We start from the raw sequence: 23,367 nt of genomic DNA, 5'->3' as shown, positions 1-23,367 counted from the left end.
AAATAACGTTTGTTGTTGACATCGTAGTTGACATAATGTCTCCGTAGTTGACATCGCGTGAGTTGTTCACATTTTAATACGAGTTGTTAACATTCGATATTCTCGGTATTGATATGTGAATTGTAAGTGTTATTTGTTAGTTGTTGACATTTTAATACGAGTTGTTGACATTCGATATTCTCGGTATCGATATGTGAATTGTAAGTGTTATTTTTTAGTTGTTGACATTTTAATACGAGTTGTTGACATTCGATATTCTCGGTATTGATATGTGAATTATAAGTGTTATTTTTTAGTTGTTGACATTTTAATAAGTGTTATTTTATTGAATTTTGAAGATTTGAAGATTTGAAGATTTGAAGATTTGAATGTTGAAGATTTGAAGATTTGAATGTTGAAGATTTGAAGATTTGAATGTTTGAAGATTTGAAGCTAGAGTTTTAGAGGGGATTTTAGAAAATGATTTCAAATACAATTTAATGAAAAGACAATTATACCCCCGTGTTGACATAATGTGATAGTTGTTGACATTAAGTTAATCTTGTGAATTAGTGGCTGAGATTGCATCTCATTTCTCAATTATGCCCAAAAATCTCATCCTAACAAGACCCTATATATATATATATATATGCAACATTACAAACTTTTATTCATTTCTTCAAGTGCAAAATCCTTCACAGAATAGTCCACACACTCTCCACTGTGAATGTTGCTATATACTCCCTCCGTCCCATTAAAAATGAAACATTTTCCTTTTTTGTTTGTCCCATTAAAAATGAAACGTTTCCTAAAATGGAAATAACTCTATCTCTACTTTTTCATCTCTCTTACTTTACTCTCTCTTCTTTAACTCACAAAACAACGTTGCATAAAATCCTGTGCCAATTTTCAAATATTTCATTTTAAGACAGAAGGAGTATGTGATATTCTTGAAATAATTGAATCAATAAATTAGCTTTCATCATGTTAAGTTGTTGGGTGCCAATTGTCATAAAAAGCAATACGGCAGAAACAAAAGATGACTCAACATATCACATGCATAGATCCAATTGACTTCCAATCAATATACTATGGGGTAAGGTTAAAAAATATTTACCCGATGGATTTAGACCATCATGTATTAACACTCTATAATTCTTGCCCAATACCACTCCTAGAATAGCCAATTGAAACTCTAAAATACTTATCAGTAACCTTTCCACAAATTAATTTGCAAACCACAAACTAACTAACAAACAAATAAATAATTTAATTACTTGTCAACATTCACTATAGAACAAGATTGAAATTGTTAGATAAAAATTAAAAATTAGAAATTTCAATAACATTTTTTAAGAATTTTGTGAAATTAGAAATTTTAATAGTAACTTTTATTAATGTATTAGAATTAAACAAAATACTATATGTACATCGAAACGAGCCCAAAGGGCCCATCTCTATAATCATATGAATAATCTTGGTGTTCAAATATGGCTTAAGAAACCAAAAATCTCTTCCAGCTTAGTTTGCAAACTCTTACATAGTTTTTGAATAACAGCATTTGTACAATATCTCAATCACCAAAATTCAAAGCAGAACAAGAACAACATCAACATTTTGGTTTAGAGCATAATACATAGTTTACGTGAATATGACACGAAATGTGATTATGAGCAGGAGCTAGTGGTGTTTGATTGCGCCAATGGAAAGTTGAAGCATCTTGGCATCGCTAGCCATGTCGATGATCCAATGATGTTTCCATTTCATGAGAGCTTTGTTCAACTCAATGGGATTTCATGTCTTGAGGAGGTGAAATTCCTTCTGATCCAAACTTTTTCTGTATTTTTTTGTATAAATAAATTGTTAAGGTTTGCCATATATGGATGAGTATTAATGTGTATATTATTGATTCAACTTGATCATAAGTTTGTGAAAGAAGAAAAAGATGAAGACATGACTAAAGCAGATGGACACTATTGATTCGTCTTGTTCGTACTTCCTCTCGGCTTGGGAAACCTCTTCTTCTTCATCGTTCTCTCTTGACCTTTTGATTTACAATTGTTTTGTTTTAATTCTTATTTTTTGGGTTATTTATCCACTCCACACACCGTATTGGATAATTAGTAGTATCAAATAGTATAAAATATATCGTATAGATATGTTGGCTTGAAGAATGTCAAATATTAAGCCCACATAAGATTTTTTGCCTCCGAAACATGCTCAACTAATCGTATAACGATCAGAATCATATCATTAGACAATTCAACGATTACAGTTTCCATCTGTTGACCGCAAGTAAGATTTTGAGTTAGAACCAACGATTTTGATTTTAACCATGTAACATTAGAAACTTATGGGGCTAATTTTCAAAATTGCTCATGCTATTGGCTAAAATTCAAATGGGCCTGATAGGAAATTAGAAATAATAGCTTGGGCTCCCTCTAAAACAAAATAAAAGTAGAGACACAAAAGGTTGAATAAAAATTTACATTTTATACGTCATATGTCAAGTTCATTGATTTTTGTTATTTTCTTTTACATGGTTCAAACTCCTCCACAGGTCAATTAAGTTTGATGTCAAATTTTCGAGTCTACCACATACTATCAAAGTTGTAAGACAAATTCATATACTAAAAAGAGCCAACTAAAATGAAGAAAGATAATAAAAATGTTAGAGGTTTATTTATCTATTATAATTACATTAAAATAAATGTACTCATAAGCACACTTTCAAATTGCACTCGTTTTTCGGGCAACGGCGAGAAAAGCACGCAATCGAGTGCTTAAACTCCATTAGTAGCGCTAAACTTATCAGAAACAATTAACTGAGTGCATGACTCAAGTGCTAAATTGTAATGAAACTTTTTTATGTTATATGTTTTGTTGGTGTACCTATGTATGCTGTTCTATCCTTGGATAAATGTGTTTCAATTAGTAATTTTTTTCTCTTTAGTTCAATTTTTTGTATGGGGCTTAATATGCCATAATTTAGCTGCTTTTAAACCCCTTGTACATTATTTGTTCGTTTAAGTGATATAGAAAGATGGACAGAAAAAAAGTAGTACTATAATGCTAAATCCACTAATCATAAAAAATGAAGTTATATATGCTACATTACAAACTATTATTCATTTCTTCAAGTGCAAAATCCTTTCACAGAATAGTCCACATACTCTCCTCTATTAATGTAGCTATATTCTTGAAATAATTGAATGAATAAATAGCTTTCACTATTTTTAAGTTGTTAGGTACTAATTGTCATGAAAAGAAATATAGCAAAGACAAAAGATGTCTGCAATATCTCACATAAACTTAATTTTTATTAGATGCAATCAGCTTGAATCATTTTCCCTTTTGAACTTAGCTTCAAATGACTTCCATCAATTATCATAAAAAGCAATATAACAAATACAAAAGATGTGTACAATATCTCACATGCACTTAATCTTCATTGAATGCAATCCGCTTGAATCTTTCCCTTTTGAACTTAGCTTCAAATGACTTCTATCTATTGTTAGGTACCAATTGTCATAAAAAGCAATATAGCAAAGACAAAAGATGTCTGCAATATCTCACATGCACTTAATCTTCATTGAATGCAATCAGCTTGAATCTTTCCCTTTTGAACTTAGCTTCAAATGACTTCAATCTATTGTTCGGTATATAAAAAGCAATATAGCAAAGACAAAAGATGTCTCTGCAATATCTCACATGCACTTAATCTTCATTGAATGCAATCAGCTTGAATCTTTCCCTTTTGAACTTAGCTTCAAATGACTTTAATCTATTGTTCGGTATATAAAAAGCAATATAGTAAAGACAAAAGATATCTGCAATATTTCACATGCACTTAATCTTCATTGAATGCAATCAGCTTGAATCTTTCTTTTGAACTTAGCTTCAAATGACTTCAATCTATTGTTAGGTACCAATTGTCATAAAAAGCAATATAGCAAAGACAAAAGATGTCTCTGCAATATCTCACATGCACTTAATCTTCATTAAATGCAATCAGGTTGAATCTTTTCCTTTTGAACTTAGTCCAAATGGCTTCAACCAACATCCCCTCGTAACTATCATTCAATTCAATCAATATACATTTGGGGTGGGTAGAGTAAAAAAAATTTTAGTCCGACTAGGCGTAATCCGATTAGTGTTGATCCGAAACTCGCTAAGCTGGCGTGATTGAGAGCCTTACTGGTTATAGGTTCCCAACTAATCCTAGGAAACGAAAATCTCAACAATTAGATTGGTTGTATCAATTTCTATTTGTTCCAAATTATTAGACTATCATGTTTTCTCACCCACTATAATTCTTGGCCGTGGGCCATTTAGGGAGCCCAATTGGGTGAATATAATTCTATTCATTCTGATTTTCCTGAAATTCTGAGTATGCCGCCGCTTGAGGATTCCCCGCAATTCAAATATGGCTTGCTTCAACCCTACTTTAGCATGGAGAGATTTGTCGGTACATACGATGATCGTAAATCCTACTGTCTCTAACCGATTACACCCAATGCAAGTATTTCTTCCGGCTAATTCGAGAGAGCAGGGTAGGTAATTAATTCAATCTCCTCTTTTCTTAAATTAGGGTTTATTTTCCCCCAATTCGCTGATTATATCGTTTTTTCGCAATTAATTTGAAATTTCTGCTAGGGATATGATATTGCCGATTATATCGTTTTTCGCAATTAATTTGAAATTTCTGCTAGGGATGGAGTATATGATATTGCCGATTATATGGTTTTTTCGCACTTAACTAGGGATATGATTTTGTTTCCTACCCTTGTTTCATTATGAAATGGGGGTTGGTGGACCGCTTGGCAATGACGTTATGCTGGCTAATCTTAATTTTCGAGACACCTTGAGGGTAAAGATGGACGTTATAGTTGCCAAAATTAATCTTGACACCATGGTTAGTATGTTTACGAGTGTGTGTATGTGTGTGTGTGTTTTAATACAGTATGTTTTTTGTACTGATGCAGAATCATGGAGAATAGTATTTGAAGGATAGTTTTGTGAACATTGTGGGGAACATGTTTCATGGGTTGAGCCTTGTAACATCTACTGTGAAGCAAATTGATTGTGATTATAACCATGTTGGTGTTGTAAACACTGTCCAAGCAATGGTATCAATAGCAACAAGTCGTGAAGAATTCTATAAGTTTAAACCTTCTGGGTCCCCAGTGGATTGGGAGTGAGAAGCACAACTGCATTTTGTATGCAAGTATTTTGCAAGAATGTTTGATCATCTTGAATTGTGGCTTACTATCTGTATTTTGCCAGGAATGATTGATCTTCAACTTAGTTGTGCTTCAATTAAAATGATCTTCTTCTGTCTTGTGTTAATGTCAGTGCGAAAAAAGCTTAGTACTACAAAACATCAAGTATTTTATCTTAGTACATTGCAAGTGGTACCTATTACTATGATGTTGTATATGGTGTTGCTTTTCATTCCATTAAAAACCTTCGCGTTGTAATTTTTTATTTTTACAATCTAAGTTTTCACATGAGTAATCAAGGGATGAGCGTGACAATGTTTCCGAACCACTAATCTTCGTCGTTCTCTCTTGACCTTTTGTTTACAATTGTTTTGTTTTAAATTCTTATTTTTTGGGTTATTTATCCACCTAACACACCATGTAACATTAGAAACTTATTTTTTGGGTTATTCATGCTATAGGCTAAATAAAGTTTTGGGCCTGACATGAAATTAGGAATAATAGCTTGGGCTTCCTCTAAAATTCAACAAAAATTATTCACGAGTGTGCTTTGGATTAATACGTGGACGGTGTGAGATTAATTCTTCCTTCAGTTATTATGTCAGCGGCGTAGTATTATAAATAAAAATTAGTGCATTTTATACGTCATATGTCAAGTTCATTGTTTTTTGTTTTTTGTTTTTTGTTATCTTCTTTTACGTGGTTCAAACTCCTCCACAGGTCAATTAAGTTTATTTCAAATTTTCGAGTCTACCACATAATCAAAGTTGAAAGACAAATTAATACACCAAAAAGAGCCAACTATAATGAAGAAAGATAATAAAAATGTTGGAGGTTTATATATCCATTATTATTACATTAAAATAAATGTACTCATAAGCACACCTTCAAAGTGCACTTATTTTTAGGGCAACGGCGAGAAAAGCACGCAATCGAGTGCTTAACTCCATTAGTAGCACTAACACATCAATTATAGCGAAAGTACTACTTTAATTATCCACATGACCACATATATCATCAAGAGTGAAAGTACTAGTATTTATTTATCCAAAAAAATCATTAAGGATAGCAACTTAAGTTCACAAGAGAATATGACCAACCAATAAAGAGGAGAGAGAAGAAACCAAATAAAGCACCATGAAAAAAAAATCTAGTCATCATCCTAGATGTCCACAAACAAAATATCAAGTACTCATAAAATTGAATGTAGATACTCCAAAATATGGTGCAAAGACATAAACATGTGGAGAATGAAGGCGCCACGTGTGCAACTGAAGGAGCCCACATCTTCACACGTGGCTGGCCATGGAAGGCCAGTTGAGATCGCTCTCCAGCCAACTTCTTATCACTAGAATCTCCAAAATCTCTCTTCTTCTCTCTCTTTTGAGTAAAATAACTACCAAATTTAATATTCATACTACCTCATTCTTCTTCTTCTTCTTGATCCGGTGGCAACTATTTGCCAAATTCAGACCCGACCCGGATCCGAATTCAGTTGAGATGTCCGCCGCCATTGCCACCGTTGCTGCTCTAGCTCTTCCAATCTCCTTTTCTCGCTCTTCTAAGATTAGCAGCAAAAGGGTACAGTTAGTTAAGTTAGTTATTCACTTTCTTGCAAGCAAAATTCTTTCTTTTTAACAAGTGTTGGATTTGGCTGGTCAGGGCATCAGTGGTGGATTCAGGGTATTTGCTATAATTGGGGAAGAAGGTGGGTCGATAGAGAGAAAGAAGCCTTGGAATACCTTGTTTGAAGTAGAGGATCCGAGGTCTAAGCTTCAAAGATCCGATGGCAAGTTCTTGGACGCATACCAGGCTCTAGAGGTGGCTCGCTTCGATATACAATTCTGCGATTGGAAGGCCCGGCAAGATGTCCTCGCAATCATGCTCCTACATGAAAAGGTCCATTGTTCATAATCAATTTCAGATACAATGTTGAAATAACACATTTACAAGATCTTGTTTTCCTCTGTGTTTATTGTCTTTGGATGTTATTCAACTTTGGTAGTAATATGTAGGTTGTGGAAGTTTTAAATCCTCTTGCTCGTGAGTTCAAATCGATAGGGACGCTAAAAAAGGAACTTGCGGAGTTGCAGGAGGGACTAGCTCAAGCTCACAATCAGGTACTTATCACATATGTTAACTTAAGTGATGCATTTTATTTTTATTGACACAAAAATTAAGAAAAGTGGTGTTTAGTAAGTTGAAGATTTACTGATTTAGGAAAAGTTCTAAAATTTGAATGTATACATATATAAAGGTACATATATCAGAAGCAAGAGTGTCCAGAGCTGTGGACAAGCTAGCTTACATGGAAACATTGGTTAATGATAAGATAATGCAAGAAAGAACCGTATCTGAAGATGATGTTTCGCCTCCAAGTACTTCGACCGGATCTGCAGAGTGCATGAAGAACAGACAGGCTCGAAGAAGCCTCAATGTTTCTGGCCCGGTCCAGCCATACAGTCCCCGTTTGAAGAACTTTTGGTATCCCATTGCCTTCTCTGCGGACTTGAAGGATGACACTATGGTAAGTCTCTTTGCAGTCTGCATATCATGTGGATTGATGCATAAAGTTTAAGCATGGTTTCTTCTTGCAGATCCCACTGGATTGCTTTGAGGAATCTTGGGTTCTATTTCGAGGGAAAGATGGCAAACCTGGTTGTGTGCGGAATACTTGTGCCCACCGCGCGTGCCCGCTCGACCTTGGCTCGGTTCACGAGGGTCGTATCCAGTGTCCTTATCATGGTGAGATTGATCAGGAATTTTATATCATCATATTTGGTTCTAAAATGTTACGAAGAATTGAGTTTTATGGCAAAATGTGGCAGGATGGGAATACTCAACTGATGGGAAATGTGAGAAAATGCCATCTACTAAATTGCTCAATGTGAGAATCAAGGCATTACCATGCTTTGAGCAAGAGGGGATGATATGGATTTGGCCAGGAGATGATCCTCCAACTGCAAGTCTTCCGTCTCTGCTACCACCGTCAGGATTTCAAATTCATGCTGAGGTACTTCCTACCTGCATTTTGGAAATTTTAGTCAAATGATGTGTGTAATATTGCACGAGATCTTTGTCCTGATATCCCTGATAACGGCAGATTGTGATGGAACTTCCAGTTGAACATGGCCTCTTGTTGGACAACCTCTTGGACCTTGCACATGCTCCTTTCACGCATACATCCACCTTTGCAAAGGGTTGGAGCGTCCCAAGGTTCATTTCATCACCATCACCATCTTCATCTGATTTTCTTGAATACACCGTTACTCATCAAATAATAGGAATGATGACAACAATTTGCTTACATAGTTATGCCAACTGATTAGGAAAAGGCACTTACAGATTTCTTGATCTTTTACTGCCAATAACAGCATGGTGAAGTTCTTGACACCTGCAAATGGTCTGCAAGGCTACTGGGATCCTTACCCGATAGATATGGAATTCCGGCCACCTTGTATGGTACTGTCCACCATTGGGATTTCAAAGCCCGGTAAACTAGAAGGGCAGAGTACGAGAGAATGCTCTACACATCTACACCAACTTCATGTCTGCTTACCTTCGTCAAGAAATAAAACCAGATTACTGTACAGAATGTCACTTGACTTTGCTCCAATATTGAAGTATGTTCCTTTTATGCAATATGTGTGGAGATATTTCGCTGAACAGGTATGTTCCTTTATCAGCTGCAATCAACAATCTTGAACCAAACACTATGGGCATCTGGCTTAACTGGTCGTCTTGATCTCATCTTATGTAAACAGGTCTTAAATGAGGATCTACGGCTTGTACTCGGCCAACAAGAACGGATGCTTAAAGGAGCAAACATATGGAATCTACCGGTTTCATACGATAAACTCGGAGTAAGATACAGGCTATGGAGAAACTCAGTTGAGGAAGGTTATGAGCAAGAACCCTTCAGCAAATAATAACACAAAACATTGACCACCGTTTTGATACAATTCCTTGCTGCTCTAGTAAATCAAGCTATCAAATCTTAGCTGCATGCATTATTTGATTTTGATTATCCAAGAAATTTTTCCAGTTGGAGTAGTTCAAAACAATTAACAGCCAAAATAGTCTCAGCTCATACCATTGTACAGCTCTACACCCCTATCCTGTACATCAACCCCTCAAAAGCAAGCAACAAAGATATCATTCTTATGGCTGTAACAATGGAAATGTATCATATCATGATTCTTCTCTAAAGTTGTAAATTGAAATGTTGGAATTGCTCAGATGAGATTCAATTTGATCTAATCAAGGCAAAATGAATGACTATAATGCACATTTCAACCAGGAAAGAACAAAAACAAGTTAATATGTTGTCAATTTACTCTTCTATTTCCCAAATTCGAAAACATTTATTGAGCTAACAGAACCCTAATTTCATAATCTAATCAAGGCAATTTGGATGAGCTAAGACAAAAGCATCTCAATATTTCGTCAATTTACTTTTCTATTTCCCAAATTCGAAACATTACAAATTGAGCTAACAGAACCCTAATTTCATAATCTAAAGCCCCGATCCGCAGAAGGGGCAAAACCTGAACGAGGCATCGACCTGACGAGAGCAGAAGTGGCATCTCAAAGCCGCATCCACGGATTCCTTCTCCAGGAGGCGCGGCGGCGGCGGAGGAGGAGAGATCGATTGAGGGAAGAAGAGATTGCAGTCCTTGCAGTGCATGAGCGGCTCCTTCCCTGGCCAGCGCCACACCGGCACGAAGAAGGCCTTGAGCACTTTCTCGTACTCCACGAGATCCGCCGGAGATCCGCAGGATATGCAACGACCGACGCCGCTCTTCAACACCTGCCTCGCCTGCTGCTCCAATCCTCCCACGAAAAAGAAAAACATTTTTTGTTGCTGATTTACAACGATTTGCGTGCTCTGATGGAGTAATTCAACAATTTGGTGTGATTGGGGAAATTTGATTGGGTTTTTATGGTGGATCAGAAGCAGTGGTGGAGTGTTCTAGCTCCACCTGCATCCGCCATGGATGCCTCTAGACGAATCCTTCGCGACGTCGTCGTTTTGTGACTGCACCATTTACGTGTAAAATCAGTTTAACATTGCGTAGTTAAAGTTTTACTACCCAACTCGTGTAGGTTGGGTCAGGCCCATAATTAAGTTAGTATTTGGACCACAAAACTCATGGCCTTAATCAATAGTACTTAGTATATTTGTTTATTCATTATATTTTGGGAAATTGGTCCCTAAAATCATAAACTTTGCCTAAAATTTGGTATTTCCCATAAATTTTAAAGTTGGTATATAATATCACAAATTTTACACTTTGTTTGGTATTTCCCACGGCATGTCTATTGCTACTATATTTGACTAACTTACGAAAATTTTTTATCATACTTGACATAATTAAATCAACGTGGTTTCAATGTGACTTTTTATCCTACATGTTATGAACTTAAAAAGTGGTTTAAAATATCATAAAATGTATCACGGTTGCCTATGTAAAATAAGATTTTGATGAAAATATGTTATTTAAGTGAGTTTGGGAAATACCAAACAAATGCAAAGTTTGTGATGTTATAGACCAATTTCAAAGTTCATAAGAAATACCAAATTTTAGGCAAAGTTTATGGTTTTAGAGACCAATATCCCTTATATTTTAGAGGACCTTAACTATATGGAATTTCATATATAAATAAAAACTATAGTGAAATCGGTCACGTAGAAGAATTTTGTCATACCTCAAACACGCATTTTTAGGCCCTCTATGATAGCCTATACAAGATAGTTATCTTAACACTAAAATCAGTCATTTCTTAACCTTGAAAACGTTTTGGACGAACAATATAAAACGTTGTCCAGTTTGCTCTTTTTACGCGGTATTTTGTGTAATCTTTGCTTCATGTCCTCTCTAAATCAGCAATAGAGAATGAATAATTTTGGAAATACAGATCGAGGATAACTAAAAATTAAAGCAAACCGGTGTCAGCCATCATATCGAAATAGTGCAATAGATAATCTAGCTTTTACATCATTTTTTTCGTGGGCTTGTGCAGGTCTTTTACTATAAACGAGCCTCGTAGATATAGTATTATCTTGGATCAAGACGCATGAACTCATATTAAAGCCCCTATCTTGGGCTTAATTGGGCTATCAAACATGGCCTTTGGTGATGAGATGGTACACTAACTCGATCTATCTCGAGCTACAAACTGTGGAGGTTTGAGACCCGTTCGAAACAAATTATATAAGATCTCTTAAAGTTATACTCTCGTTATTGAATTTAGATACACTACAAAGAATGGATAAAAGGTATAGCTAGAATCAAAGCATGTGGGACTCTTTCTAACAAAAAGTAACCTAAAAGGAGAAAAGAGGTACTCATATTTGATGTGCATGTATATATCAACCAAACATTTCCTATCACAATCCTCAAACCTTAAATCTTAGCATCTAATTAATTGTGGGAGGCCACCATGTTATGTCTAAATTCTGCATGGTTACTAACATATTAAATTCTCCACTTTTCTAATCTTAATCTTTAATTTAATTTAGGTGACAAAACAGGATCACCTAATCAGGATCCTAATACATTTTCTACCCCACCCCTCACAAACATGATAGTGGACTCCATCGTTATATTTTATATTTGTGAGGAGTGGAGTAGGAAATGTCTTAGGATCCGGATTAAGTGATCCTTTCAGGTGGAAAAGTGTATGTTGACTTGAGATTTAAGAAAGTCTCTCTTTTATCATTATGGAACTAAAAGAAAACTAAAGTGTGTAATTCTTAGGTACCTGACTTTAAAATTATGGGGTCCCATTTCACTAATTATTATTATTCTCAAATCTCATTATGACCGTCTTTTTCATGTTTGGGAGCTTCTTTATTTTTGTACCTAAATGGAATGCATGTTAATTTTTGCTTTATGATCTTCTTAGAATCAATAAGCTTGTTGGATGAATGTCTAGATTGGAAATTCAATCTGCAATATAAAAGGTTGTAAAACTCACACATGAATTATTAAGCAACACCTTATTTTACACCTAAGCATGCCAATAATTATAAAAGGATTCGAGTTGCTCTTAATAAAGTGGTCGGTCGGCCAAAATTGATAGTGGAAACAACCATAAACCTCAAAAGAAAAATTGACATTACAACTATTTCAATATAAAGAGCCTGTTCTTAACATCCAATAATGTATGGTTATGTTATAACCCATACCTAGCTAGAGGCAACAAAGGGAACATAGTGCCCTACAAAACAACCTCCTTCTCACTATTCAATGATTTAACTAAACAAAGACAACTATACTAGTACTTTTGCACATGCTTCCCATTTTTCATTTGTGGGATAAAAAGGCAAATTCTATGATCATGAATATACTACTACTACTTACTCCCTCTGTTCACCAATAAACGTTTCATTTTGCCATTTTTATCGTCCCCAATCCACCAATAAAAGTCTCATTTATTTTTGATCATTTTTTATAATGGACCCACATTCCTCTAACTTTATGTCACTCACATTTTATTAAAAAACTAATCTTTTCACCTCATCTTCTACTATATTTCTTAAAACCCGTGTCCAGACACAATCCGATATGCTCTTGTATTGGTGGACGGAGGGGGTATTTCTTTAATGGTAAAACGTCTAAAAGAATCACGAAGTTTTCTCAAATTCAGATCTTTCTTGTAATGTTAAAGATCAGTCAGAAAAACTATAAAATTTTAATTTGTTCGCAATTATTCCACGTTGAAAAAATTCAAGCACCTCGAGTACAATATATTGTTGATGTTTTTCAACCAGAAAACATTATTTTTGTTTATAAATTGACGACATACTTATCAGATATAATTTCACCAACTTTAATTTGTCATGAGATAACTATCAACGAATTCAAATATCATATAATTTTTTAAATTAATTTTTAAAACAGTGGATCAAAATAGAATTTGAACAAATTTTATTATTTTACACTAATATACCCTTCTTTTTGTGAATAACAAAGAAATTAAGGTGCAAGAATTATTTTACTAAGAGAGACTATTTTTTTCCCCAGAAGACAACAAGAGGACAACTAGTATCAAAGGATAAGCCTGGTCCCTTATCCCTTCTTATGTTTCTTTTAGTAGAGATGGCCAAAATTCAAACACTTATTTGGTACTCCTTCCTACCATTACGGGAAAGATGTTAGACTTTTCTTATTAATTTTTTCAAAAAAAAGTTCTATTTCTAAAAAATATTAAATCATCATTAATACACTCAATTGTTTTTTTCTCCCTCTTTATTAATACTTCAATTACATTTTTTGTCTCCAATATCTTTACTTAACACACTAAATTACATCTCGTAAAATTTTATGTCAATTTATGTGACAATTTTTGAGGGACGAATGGGCATAAACTGAGTCTCACAAAGTTCATTGCACTTTTATATAGCATGCCAAATTTGGGGTGTAACTTGAAATCTCTTCCAAAGTTGGGTGATTGGCAAATTATAAAGGTTGTGTGCACAAAATGATAACACATCAAATGAAATGTAAATGACCTCAATGACATGGATGTTTATCTACATTTTGTCAATAGTATTTAGACTTATACTCTTCCTTTGCTTTGCTCCCACATGGCAAATAATGCCTTTGTTGGACTTCTTCAATCTCATGAGCTTGAATATGTGGCCAATCCGCCTTCGCCACCTCAGCGCCCCACGTGGTTTCGAGTGCTCCACCAAACACTTGATCTTCTTATCCTCTGTTGCAGCACATTTTCCCTTTTCCCATGAGGCAATGCCATTATCTTCAAACTTGATCGATATAAAAGAGTCTGCAATCACCATACATTTTACTATCTCATAAAAAAAAATCAAAAACTATATTGAATTTTATGCATAATAGTTTATGTAATGATTAGACAAAAAGATCATATAGATTATGTCATAATTTGTTTTTGAAATAAAGTTGTGGATACTAAGTATGGTCCATAGGGTCCCTTTTAAATCATCATCGTACTAATCTTGAGAACCCCAAAGGGTCCCTATCCTCGTACTAGTTGTGCCATTTACCATTACTGACGGTAGTGGTTGATGCAGAAAAAAAATATTGGTAGAAGCTTCAGTGTCAATTTAATAAGGATCAAAATTCTTGATAATTTCCACAAATTTACAAAAAAAAAAAAAAATAATACTACTATTTTATCAACAAATATCACAAATATACTACATAATATATTATGTAAATGTATCAAGAATCAAATTAACTTGGATCTAGATTGTCTCATATATTGTGAGTAATAAACTCATGAAAGTATGAAATGTTACACTGCATATGAATTAAATTCAAATTCATGCTTTCAACTACTTGTTCGTGCCGTGCCACACATGTACTGATGAAATAAAACACGCATGTGATACAAGATCATAGGAGTATAATTCAAAAACAAACAAAAGGAGTTATTGATATGACCTTGAAAGGAAATAAAGAAGAGAAAAATGAAGCTTACCATCTTGAGTGGATGTTGAGCTGCGGCAGAAGTGATCATCAACGGAAGATTTGTGATCTTTGATGTCGAGACGATTGAGCAGAGCCGTGAGAGCAAAGATCTTGTTGAGAGAAGAAGAGGGCGATTTCCTAGTGGTTGAACCTAAACCGAGAGTTTTGTGAAGAGAGTTTTTCTTGGCTGAAGCTAAAGCCAAGAGCCTCTCTTTCAAACAGAGAGCACAAATCCCTACCACCAATTCTGTGGGATGGAAAAAGCACCATTTTCTCTCATCGGATCGCCACTGGTTCATGTTGGCTTCTTTTCAGAATAAATTAGTTTGGTACTGCATAGATGTGTGTGTGTGTGTGTGTATATATATAGAGAGAGATAGAGAGGGAGATAAATAGAAATGGGTACACAAGGAAAAATGCAGTTGGATAAATGTTTTACATGTGTATGTGTCTTTGAGGGGTAGGGGGTGTGTATATGGACTATGGTGCACCAGGTGAGAGGGACCCAGACTATAGTCGTCGCTAGACGTGTGCGTCCCCTTTTTTAAATAATCAAATAGTATTGGTGTTAAAAATCATAAATTGTGATAAGTTATGTTATTTTTCACAAACTTTAACTGAAAATGGTTTTAAAAGGTCATAAAATTTTCGAGAGAGTGCAATTTTTCCAAGCAGGCCTTAATAGAATTTTTCGGCGGATTTTGTTCTTACGTGCAAGTAGTGCAATCTATGTAACTCACTGAATTATAAATGAAACGACATATTTTCATTTTGAAGTCCTAATTCTTGAATTCTGCGTTGAATAATATTATAGGAGCGGAGCCAGAAATTTATAGGAACGGGGGCAAATTTTTCTATGAAGATAATTTAAAAACTTGAGGAGGGACATTTATTGAAAATTAAAAGATATAAATTATATGAAAAACAATATTTATATAGGAAAGAAAATATGAGGTGGGGCAAATGCCCCTCCTTAAGCCTGCATAGATCCGCCCCTATAGCATATGCTTAATGGGATAAAATATGTCTTGTAAATCTGTCAGTCTTAAAATTAATATATGATTTTTAAAATCACTTTCATAGTTTGTGATTTTTAATATCGGTATCTCTTTTAAAAATTACTATCTAAATTCAAAAAATTCTCCATATTTAATCTCGTTTTCATACAACAATTTCATTCTTATCCAACCTCTTTCTATATTTTAATATTTTTTTTTTCAAATTGGTCACAGAATATATGGATCACTACGGTTTTGGTAATTTATCCGACTATTGGGCCGATATTAATCCGCCATGCGTACAACAAATATAGTAAGTAGTTTAACCAAAATTTGACTATTTTACAATCTTGAATGACTATTAGTCTGTTAAAAATAAGAGCGTGAAATTTTAATTCATGTTTGCAATAAAACAAATATTAAAACTTCAATTAAACTCATAATTGAAAATAATTTGAACAAAGAGATATATACATCAAGAATTAAGAACAAACCTTTAACATAAAATTAAAAAAAAAAAATCATCTATCCCTAGTAACAGGATAACCAATCCCATTCCTTGTAGAAGGAAAAACCACAAACAACAAACTAGCAATCAATCCAATCCCAACCGGAGCAATATTCACCACCTCCTGCACCTCACGCGCCGCCTCCGGATAGAAGCACCCCACCGCATTCTTATCCCTCATCGCCACCACCGCGAACACCGCCACCGACAGCACCGCATGCACCGCGTCCATCAAATTCAGCCGGTACCGGCTCAGGTCAGCAGGCAGCTCCGCCGCGTCGGGATTGTCGAACAGCCACAGCCCTTTCGTCGTGGCGAAGCCGTAGTGGACGTCGCCGTTGGCGCATTTGAGGCTGTCGGTGAAGGAGGCGAGGAAGCAGGAGGCGGCGAGGAGGGAGAGGAGGGCGAGGGTCATGGGGCGCGTGGCCGCGTCGCATGACCCGTTGTTGGTGAAGATCGGGGTGAGGACTTGGAAGGCGAGGAGGGTTCCGGTGGGGAGGAGGTTGGCGAGGTTTGCGGTGCCTTGGAGGGCTTGGGAGAGCGCATCGCGGGGAGGGGGCAGCGGGGGCGAAGGCTGTGGAACGACGTCGTTTTGGGGTGGTGGTGGTGGTGGATTGGGGGTTGATGGAGTTCTTTGTCTTAGAGACATTTTACTAAGTGGTTAATTGGGGTGTAATAGGGTTTTTGATTGGTTTGAAAATGGATTTGATGAAACATATGTGTGTTGGGACTTTGTGATACATATATATATTTAGCTAGTCTTAGGGAAGTCTATCAGAAATTGTATGAAGTTTGCTTTTCTTTGCGCAATTTTTAAAATTATTTGGAAAACTATGAAGTCTGACCTTGTTGCTTACATGTAATATATTTCTAGTGTTTTCAGTCAAACGACAATGTTTTCTGTATGAATAGACAATATTGTTTAATTCTTCGATGGATGTTTAATTCTGTATGAATAGACAACATTGTTTAATTCTACGACTTTGACCAAAATTTTTAGTTCGTGGGATGATCTGTGAACAGATTCAAACTGCGTCTAATCTAAAAGTTGTGGAACGTGACATAATTTTGATCAAATTTTATGGTTTTTCCGAGAATTGGTCATTATATTTATTAGTTTAATTTTGTAGGTTCCTTGCTGCTTTGCAATGACTTGATAAATGAGTTTGTTCTCGAAATATTGTTGTGACTTAGTATTTAATTAATGGAAGAAGTCGTTGCTTCCTAGTTTTGATTGTACAGCCTGCCACGTTTGGGGTAATATTAATATTTAAGTGAATATAGATTTTAATGTCAACTCTTTTTACGATGAGAATACGTTATTTCATTCTGATCTAATTTTGTAGAAGGTGCAACTAAGCATATGCTGTCAGATGCTTGGTACCAATTTAATATTCTATTTCTTTCCTTCAGACCTTCATATATTATATGTATACTAATAAGAGAAATAGAAAGAACTTGATATATTAGACATCTCCAATAGCGGCTAGCCGATACGCGGCACTAGCCGGTCGGCTAGCCGAACTACTGCGATCGGTGAACGGCGAATCGGCTAGCCATTAGGCGAGCGCACGCCGATTTGAAGGCGCTGGCCGCCATTGCAGGCTGGCGATCGGCGAGCGATCGACCGGCACAATTTTTTATTTTTTATTTTTTAATTTTTGAAACACTATATATTCGCGATTTTCACATCATTTTCATTTGCACCACTTGTTTTAACGAGTTTTCTCTCTATCTAAATTTTTGTACAAGAGCAACATCGAGAGATGGACAACAACAACCAGTTTACTCCGGCGACGAGCGGGTCTCAGACTCCCACGGTACCCGTGGGGTCTGGATGGGGGCAGATGGGCTGGCAAATAGGCGGTCAGTACAACATGTACCCTTGGCAGCAGTTGATGGGAATGATGGCGGGCGGGCAGGCGATGCTGGGCGGGGGGCAGGCCAGCGGCGGGCAGGGAATGCCGGGGTGGGGAGGTACGCTGCAGATGACGCCGCAGATGATGCAACAGATGATGGGGATGATGCCGGTATGGCACTGGGGGTGCAGCCCAGTATGCAGGGGTCGCGGGGGGGGGGGGGGGGGGGTGGCACGGTCTATCGTCCCACTCTTGACTTTTTGACGGCTTCGTCTCACACATCGACCCTGGTGGAGACGCAGTTCACTGGGATGACCGTTTCTCATTACAGGAGTTGGGGATCGATGTCGAGGAGGCGGACACTCCCGTTCCAACGGGGGGAGTAGAGCGGGGTCGGGCCACACCGAAGAAGAAGAAGAAGAAGAAGAAAAAGAAGAACAAGGGGAAGAGCAAGGTGGTCGGGGAGTCGTCGCAGCTGACTGTTGACGACACCACCGCACGAAGGAAGTGGACGGACGATGAGAACGTCGCCCTGTCCAAGGCGTGGTTGTCAGTTTGCGACGATCCTTTGGTTGCGAACAACTAGATGATCGTCAATATGTGGGCTAAGATTAGAGCAGCCTACAAGAGGAACTGCCCGCTTTGAAAGGACTTCACTGGGGAGGAGTGTCGGAAGGCGTGGGAACGCATCAGGGCGGCGGTTGGCCGATTTTCGGGCTTGTACGCCAACGCCCTCTGCATGCAGACTAGTGGGCAGACTGAGGAGGACTGCCGGAGGATAGCGGAGAGTCCGTTCCCCAAGCCGAGGGTTTATAATGAGTTCACCTACTGGAACTGCTATCTGGTGCTGAAGGACTCCGAGAAGTTCTGGGTGGGGGTCGTAGCTGGGTGGCCAAAGAAGCAGAAGCTGAACTATTCCAGTGATTACAGCGGCAGCAGCGGCGGTTCCCACGACCTCCCCCCCGGATGCTGAGGAGTTTCCGTCCCCTCCATCGTTTGCTCACCGCACTCGCCCGGTTGGCCAAAAGCGGGCGCAACGGGCAGTGAGGGGATCCTCCCCCCTATCGCCCCAGGAGGTCCAGTCGGCAACACCCCCACCCGCGCTCACCTTCTTTTGCGTCAAAAAATGCGGGAGCAGATGTACACGGTCTTCCAAGATTGGAAGGCCGCAACTGACCCAACGGAGAAGAGGTTTCTTCACTCGATGCTCGAGAGCATATGGGTCGATTTGGATGCCGCGAGGGCACAGTTCGGGGGCTCAGACGTGGGCTCAGATGTGGAGGTCCCGGGTGGCAGCGGCGACGGAGGCGGCGACGGCGACGAGGAGTAGAGAGAGGCAGGGCTCGTGTGTGGAAGCCCGATTTTTTTTTATTATGTAATTTTTTTTAATCAATGTGATCAATTTGTGATCAATTTGATAAGGCTAATTTCATGCATCGGTTATATAGTGAAAAACATTACATTTTGCTGGGTCTAACACGGTTTCTAAGCCAGGTGTGTGACAGAATCGCTAGATCCAGGAGATGCTGGAGGAAATAGTCTAGCGAAGGAATGAAGTGGAAATGAGCAGAATCCAAGGAAAAAGAAGGCTTGAAGAAGGGAGTCAATAGCTGAGGGCAACAAAGTCTATCTATACCCCGCTGGGCCCCACTTCAACGCCTATAAATAGAGGAGCATGCAACACACAAGATATCACTCTTTTCGCTCACTCTTAGCTCACACACAACACAAACTTGGGAAATGGGAGATCTGGGGTAGTTTCGGTTCCAAGGGGGTTAATTCTTCAGAAATTTCAGTCGTAACACCGTCCGCGTGAAGGCGAAGATACAATCTCTTTATTTTCAGTTTGTTTTGCACTCTTTTCGTACGAACTTCACTTTTGGAAGTCGATTGGGCTGTTGATGTTACTGACTGTCTATGCACTTATGTTAGTTTTCGTATTATTTGTGTTATTTCAAGTTGATTTACGTTGATCCTACTGTTGAGAGTTTTATTTCGGCAAGTTACATGTTGATCTCTGTTTTTGCTGCTTTGGTGCTCGATCTGGGGATTTGGTTGTAGATCTGCGGTGTTGTTGTTGATCGGAGATTGTTGGTTAAATCGGAAGTTATGAAATGTTTCTTTGGGCTGGAGTTTGTGTCGGATGCTTGGATCCGGAGTGGATTTAGCGTTCGAGGTTGGATCTGAACAGGGGAAGTCGAGTTATGCATGGATTTTGAGTTTTCCGCTTGCTATCTGTTTTACTTCGTCTAGCATCCGTAGATCTGTTTAGTTCTTAATTGTTACTCATCAAAATTGTTTAAATCCAGTATGCTCTGTTCCGATTTCGCTCATGCTGTTTTCTTCTGAGTTTTTACGCAAATTGGTTGGAGAAGATGATGTCGTTGTCAGTTAGTACCTTAGTTAGTTGTTTTTCCAGCTTTTCGTCCGTACTCTGCTTTTTCAGTTATGGTCCCCACCGTCAGTTTGTTACCCAGATCTAGGTAATTAGAGTAGTTTCTTTGATCCAGTGATTGTTCGGTTTAGTTTCCGTGCTTGCTTTGTTGTTTCGCCTAGATCTAGCTGTTAGCGTAGCAGTTTAAATCCCAAGTCAAGTTAAATTTCCTCAACCCAAAAATGCGTGGCAGCAGCCAACCCAAAAACAATCCCCAAATCCTTGAGCAAGATTATTACGCATCCATCTCTGTGGGATCAATCCCCACTTCCCTGTGCTAGGTTTTAGTAAAGTGGTTGAGGGTTTTTGAAGGAGTGCTCTGTGCGTCCGACGACCAGGATTTCCGACGACCAACGAGTTCCTAAACCGTGTGATCTAGCGGATTTGCTGGACCTAGGAAACCTGTTATTTTATTTCTGTGCACACAATGACTACCCCCATCTACTAGTGTGTCTAGTAGGTCCTTCAAATGTCGCCGTTGCCGGGGAAGGATGGCATTTATTGTTATTGCGTTTAAGGATTTGGTGTAAATATTTTAATTTCTGTTATTTTTTTTCTCCTTGACAGTTTATGAACGCAGGCTTCCATTCTGGAAGTTGGGCGAGCTCATCTGGGTCAGGGAGCGGCCAATACAAGTGGCGAGTCAAGGAATCTACGTCTACCATCACCATCAGGTCAGGTTTAAAGACGAGAGACCCATTTCCGTTCAATTCAGAAAGTGAGAAGAAGTGGAACTCATCAAGAGAAGAGGACCCGAAGTCGTCCACCGAAACAGAGCAATCCGAGACTGAGGAAGAGGAGGACGTGAATATGGCACACGTAGTGGAACCCCGATCCGAAAATAGGTTCGCTCACCGCGCATCTAGACGGCGAGCCGGCCCATGCCATAGTCTCAAACCCGCGTAGGAGGTCTATTGATATCAAGACAAATGTACTCGGAGTTTTGCCCACATTCTCTGGACGAAGGAACGAATGTCCTTACGAATTCCTCAACGAGTTCAGTAAGTTGTGCAGCATTCAAAAGAGACCTAACGAGGCGACTGAGGAGGACTACCGTTTACGTGCAGTCCCGTTTGCCCTCAAAGGGGAAGCCAATACTTGGTTACTAAGGCTTCCACCAGACTCGATTAACACATGGAAAGATTTCAAGCTGGAATTCTTGGATTATTTTTTCCCTTCCAACAAGACGAATGCCTTGAAGAAGGAGATTCAGGAGTGCAAGCAGGAATATGATGAGTCTCTGAGTTCTTATTGGTCCCGGTTCAAGGGGTTGCTGGATGCTTGTCCGAACCACAGGATGATAGAAGTGGAGACTTACTATCTGTTCTACAAAGGTGCAAATCTTGAATCAAAGGACTTGATGAATTCCTCGAGCGGGGGAAACTTTACCAAGAACAAAGCAAGTGAAGCCAGAGAAACTTTGGGAAGGCTGATCGAGGCGAAGAAGGCCTATGATAACCGCAAAGCATATTGAGGAGAGGGTCAGCCAATGCAGTAACGGAACAAGATGACAAGAAGGTGGAAGATAGGATCGATAAACTGGAGAAAGCATTGTTGAATGCAATTGAGAAATATAATCCGCATGCTCCAATAGAAATTGAGAAACCCCCTGGTCCAGAGGAAAGGCAACTTCAGCTATATTACAGTCAGCCCTGCGAAGGGGAGTGCCAAGCTCAGGCAAATTCGATGGGAAGTTGGAATCCCGACGGAAGTTGAAACCAAGGAAGACAGAGGGATGCTCCATGGAGGACTCACCCAAACTTTAGTGGACTGACCATGATCAAGGCCAGCCACCCCCACTTCAGCTCACGAATTATGCACACCCTCCGAAGAGGCAGTCCAACTGGTCAGGGAAAAGTCAAGAGGGACAATTGCAACTGGGGTACAGGAATCAGGACCATACTAATTGGGGAAATAGGAATCAGAACAATCCAGGAAGCTCCAATGTGCCACCTCATCAGAGAAATAACCAGGGGAACTACTAGAATTCCCAATCGAATCATCAAGGGGGAATCAAGGGTCTAGTAATCAGTACAACAATCATCAAGGGAATCAAGGGTCTAGTAACGAGTACAACAATCATCAAGGGAACTATCGTCAGAACCAAAGTCAAGGACCAAATTCTAATCAATTCAACTCCAGGCCACAGAGGAGTTTGGATGACATGGTCCACGACCTAGTGAATTCACAGCAATTCATGCAGAATAACTTGCACTCCAACAATGACGTGGTGCACAAATTGCAGGACGCTCAGTCTGAACATAAAGCCGCCATGGACAAGATGGTAAAGCAACTGTCCCAGATCGCAGTTTCCTTGAATGAGATGCGGGGAAATGAAGTGAAACTTCCTGCAACTGTCAAACCACCAGACCAAGCAAACATTAGTCAAATCACCTTGAGATCTGGGCGGGGTTATGAAGGACCGACCTTGGAAATTGACGAGGAGGTACCTATGCAGGTTAGTGAAGGAAGAAAAAGTCAGATGCATCAAGGGGATAGCCCTAGACCCAGGGAAATCCTTGTTCAGAATGACCTCCAGAAGGGAGATTTAGGGGGATCCCTGCCTCGACCGAGCGACCCATTCTTCCTAGACTCAGAACCTGAAGAAGTGAGCAAGGAAGGAAACAGGGGAGTTGATGAAACTCAAGCTGGGACTTCCACAAATGCAGTATAGCGAGCAAAGCCATTTCCATACCGAGGGGAAGCAAAGAAAAAAAAGGATGATACAGAGGATCTCATGGAGATTTTTAGCAAGTTGGAAATCAACCTGCCATTCTTGCAAGCCCTAAAAATGCCTGCTTTCAGCAAGTTCATCAAGGAATTCATTGCAGGGAAGACCAAGCCAAACGGGAAGATTGTGATCGAGGAGAGTGTGTCTGCTGTGATACAAAAGAAAAGGATGCCCTCAA

At 38.5% G+C, this 23,367-nt stretch overlaps 4 protein-coding genes and 1 long non-coding RNA gene across 5 annotated transcripts; 2 read left to right on the top strand and 3 right to left on the bottom strand.

The window, feature by feature from the left end:
- Positions 1-3,977: 3,977 nt before the first annotated feature.
- On the top strand, positions 3,978-5,320 carry LOC125223569 (uncharacterized). The gene is made up of 2 exons (XR_007176742.2): positions 3,978-4,536; positions 4,965-5,320. It is a non-coding gene; the product is annotated as an uncharacterized LOC125223569 (long non-coding RNA).
- Positions 5,321-6,580: 1,260 nt separating this feature from the next.
- On the top strand, positions 6,581-9,439 carry LOC125221803 (chlorophyllide a oxygenase, chloroplastic-like). The gene is made up of 9 exons (XM_048124063.2): positions 6,581-6,782; positions 6,864-7,100; positions 7,217-7,321; positions 7,459-7,728; positions 7,799-7,946; positions 8,030-8,214; positions 8,305-8,417; positions 8,576-8,870; positions 8,966-9,439. The coding sequence occupies exons 1-9, from the start codon at positions 6,702-6,704 to the stop codon at positions 9,128-9,130; spliced, it is 1,599 nt and encodes a 532-aa protein (XP_047980020.2). The 5' UTR covers positions 6,581-6,701; the 3' UTR covers positions 9,131-9,439.
- Positions 9,440-9,524: 85 nt separating this feature from the next.
- On the bottom strand, positions 9,525-10,265 carry LOC125221804 (zinc-ribbon domain protein). Its single transcript, XM_048124064.2, has one exon. It carries the CDS (start codon positions 10,054-10,056, stop codon positions 9,718-9,720), a length of 339 nt encoding a protein of 112 aa, XP_047980021.1. The 5' UTR covers positions 10,057-10,265; the 3' UTR covers positions 9,525-9,717.
- Positions 10,266-13,576: 3,311 nt separating this feature from the next.
- Positions 13,577-15,065, bottom strand: LOC125224147 (uncharacterized). The gene is made up of 2 exons (XM_048127505.2): positions 14,670-15,065; positions 13,577-13,994 (listed from the first exon to the last, which is right to left on the bottom strand). The coding sequence occupies exons 1-2, from the start codon at positions 14,956-14,958 to the stop codon at positions 13,741-13,743; spliced, it is 543 nt and encodes a 180-aa protein (XP_047983462.1). The 5' UTR covers positions 14,959-15,065; the 3' UTR covers positions 13,577-13,740.
- Positions 15,066-16,088: 1,023 nt separating this feature from the next.
- On the bottom strand, positions 16,089-16,943 carry LOC125224163 (protein DMP3-like). Its single transcript, XM_048127522.2, has one exon. It carries the CDS (start codon positions 16,812-16,814, stop codon positions 16,179-16,181), a length of 636 nt encoding a protein of 211 aa, XP_047983479.1. The 5' UTR covers positions 16,815-16,943; the 3' UTR covers positions 16,089-16,178.
- Between the last annotated feature and the right edge of the window lie 6,424 nt (positions 16,944-23,367).

Source organism: Salvia hispanica, chromosome 1 (genome assembly GCF_029641045.1).
Source record: "Salvia hispanica isolate PSC_SH4W2 chromosome 1, Shi_PSC_v1, whole genome shotgun sequence".
In the NCBI taxonomy this organism is placed as follows: Eukaryota; Viridiplantae; Streptophyta; class Magnoliopsida; order Lamiales; family Lamiaceae; genus Salvia; species Salvia hispanica.
Note: the sequence above shows the minus strand (reverse complement) of the source record. Positions and strands in the feature narration are given on the sequence as shown.

Coding starts and splice junctions, on each gene's coding strand:
- LOC125221803 (XM_048124063.2), top strand. CDS start 6,702: ATGTCCGCCGCCATTGCCACCGTTGCTGCTCTAGCTCTTCCAATCTCC. Junction 6,783..6,863: donor CTAAGATTAGCAGCAAAAGG/GTACAGTTAGTT, acceptor TTGGCTGGTCAG/GGCATCAGTGGTGGATTCAG. Junction 7,947..8,029: donor TATCCAGTGTCCTTATCATG/GTGAGATTGATC, acceptor AAAATGTGGCAG/GATGGGAATACTCAACTGAT.
- LOC125221804 (XM_048124064.2), bottom strand. CDS start 10,056: ATGTTTTTCTTTTTCGTGGGAGGATTGGAGCAGCAGGCGAGGCAGGTG.
- LOC125224147 (XM_048127505.2), bottom strand. CDS start 14,958: ATGAACCAGTGGCGATCCGATGAGAGAAAATGGTGCTTTTTCCATCCC. Junction 13,995..14,669: donor CTCAACATCCACTCAAGATG/GTAAGCTTCATT, acceptor TGGTGATTGCAG/ACTCTTTTATATCGATCAAG.
- LOC125224163 (XM_048127522.2), bottom strand. CDS start 16,814: ATGTCTCTAAGACAAAGAACTCCATCAACCCCCAATCCACCACCACCA.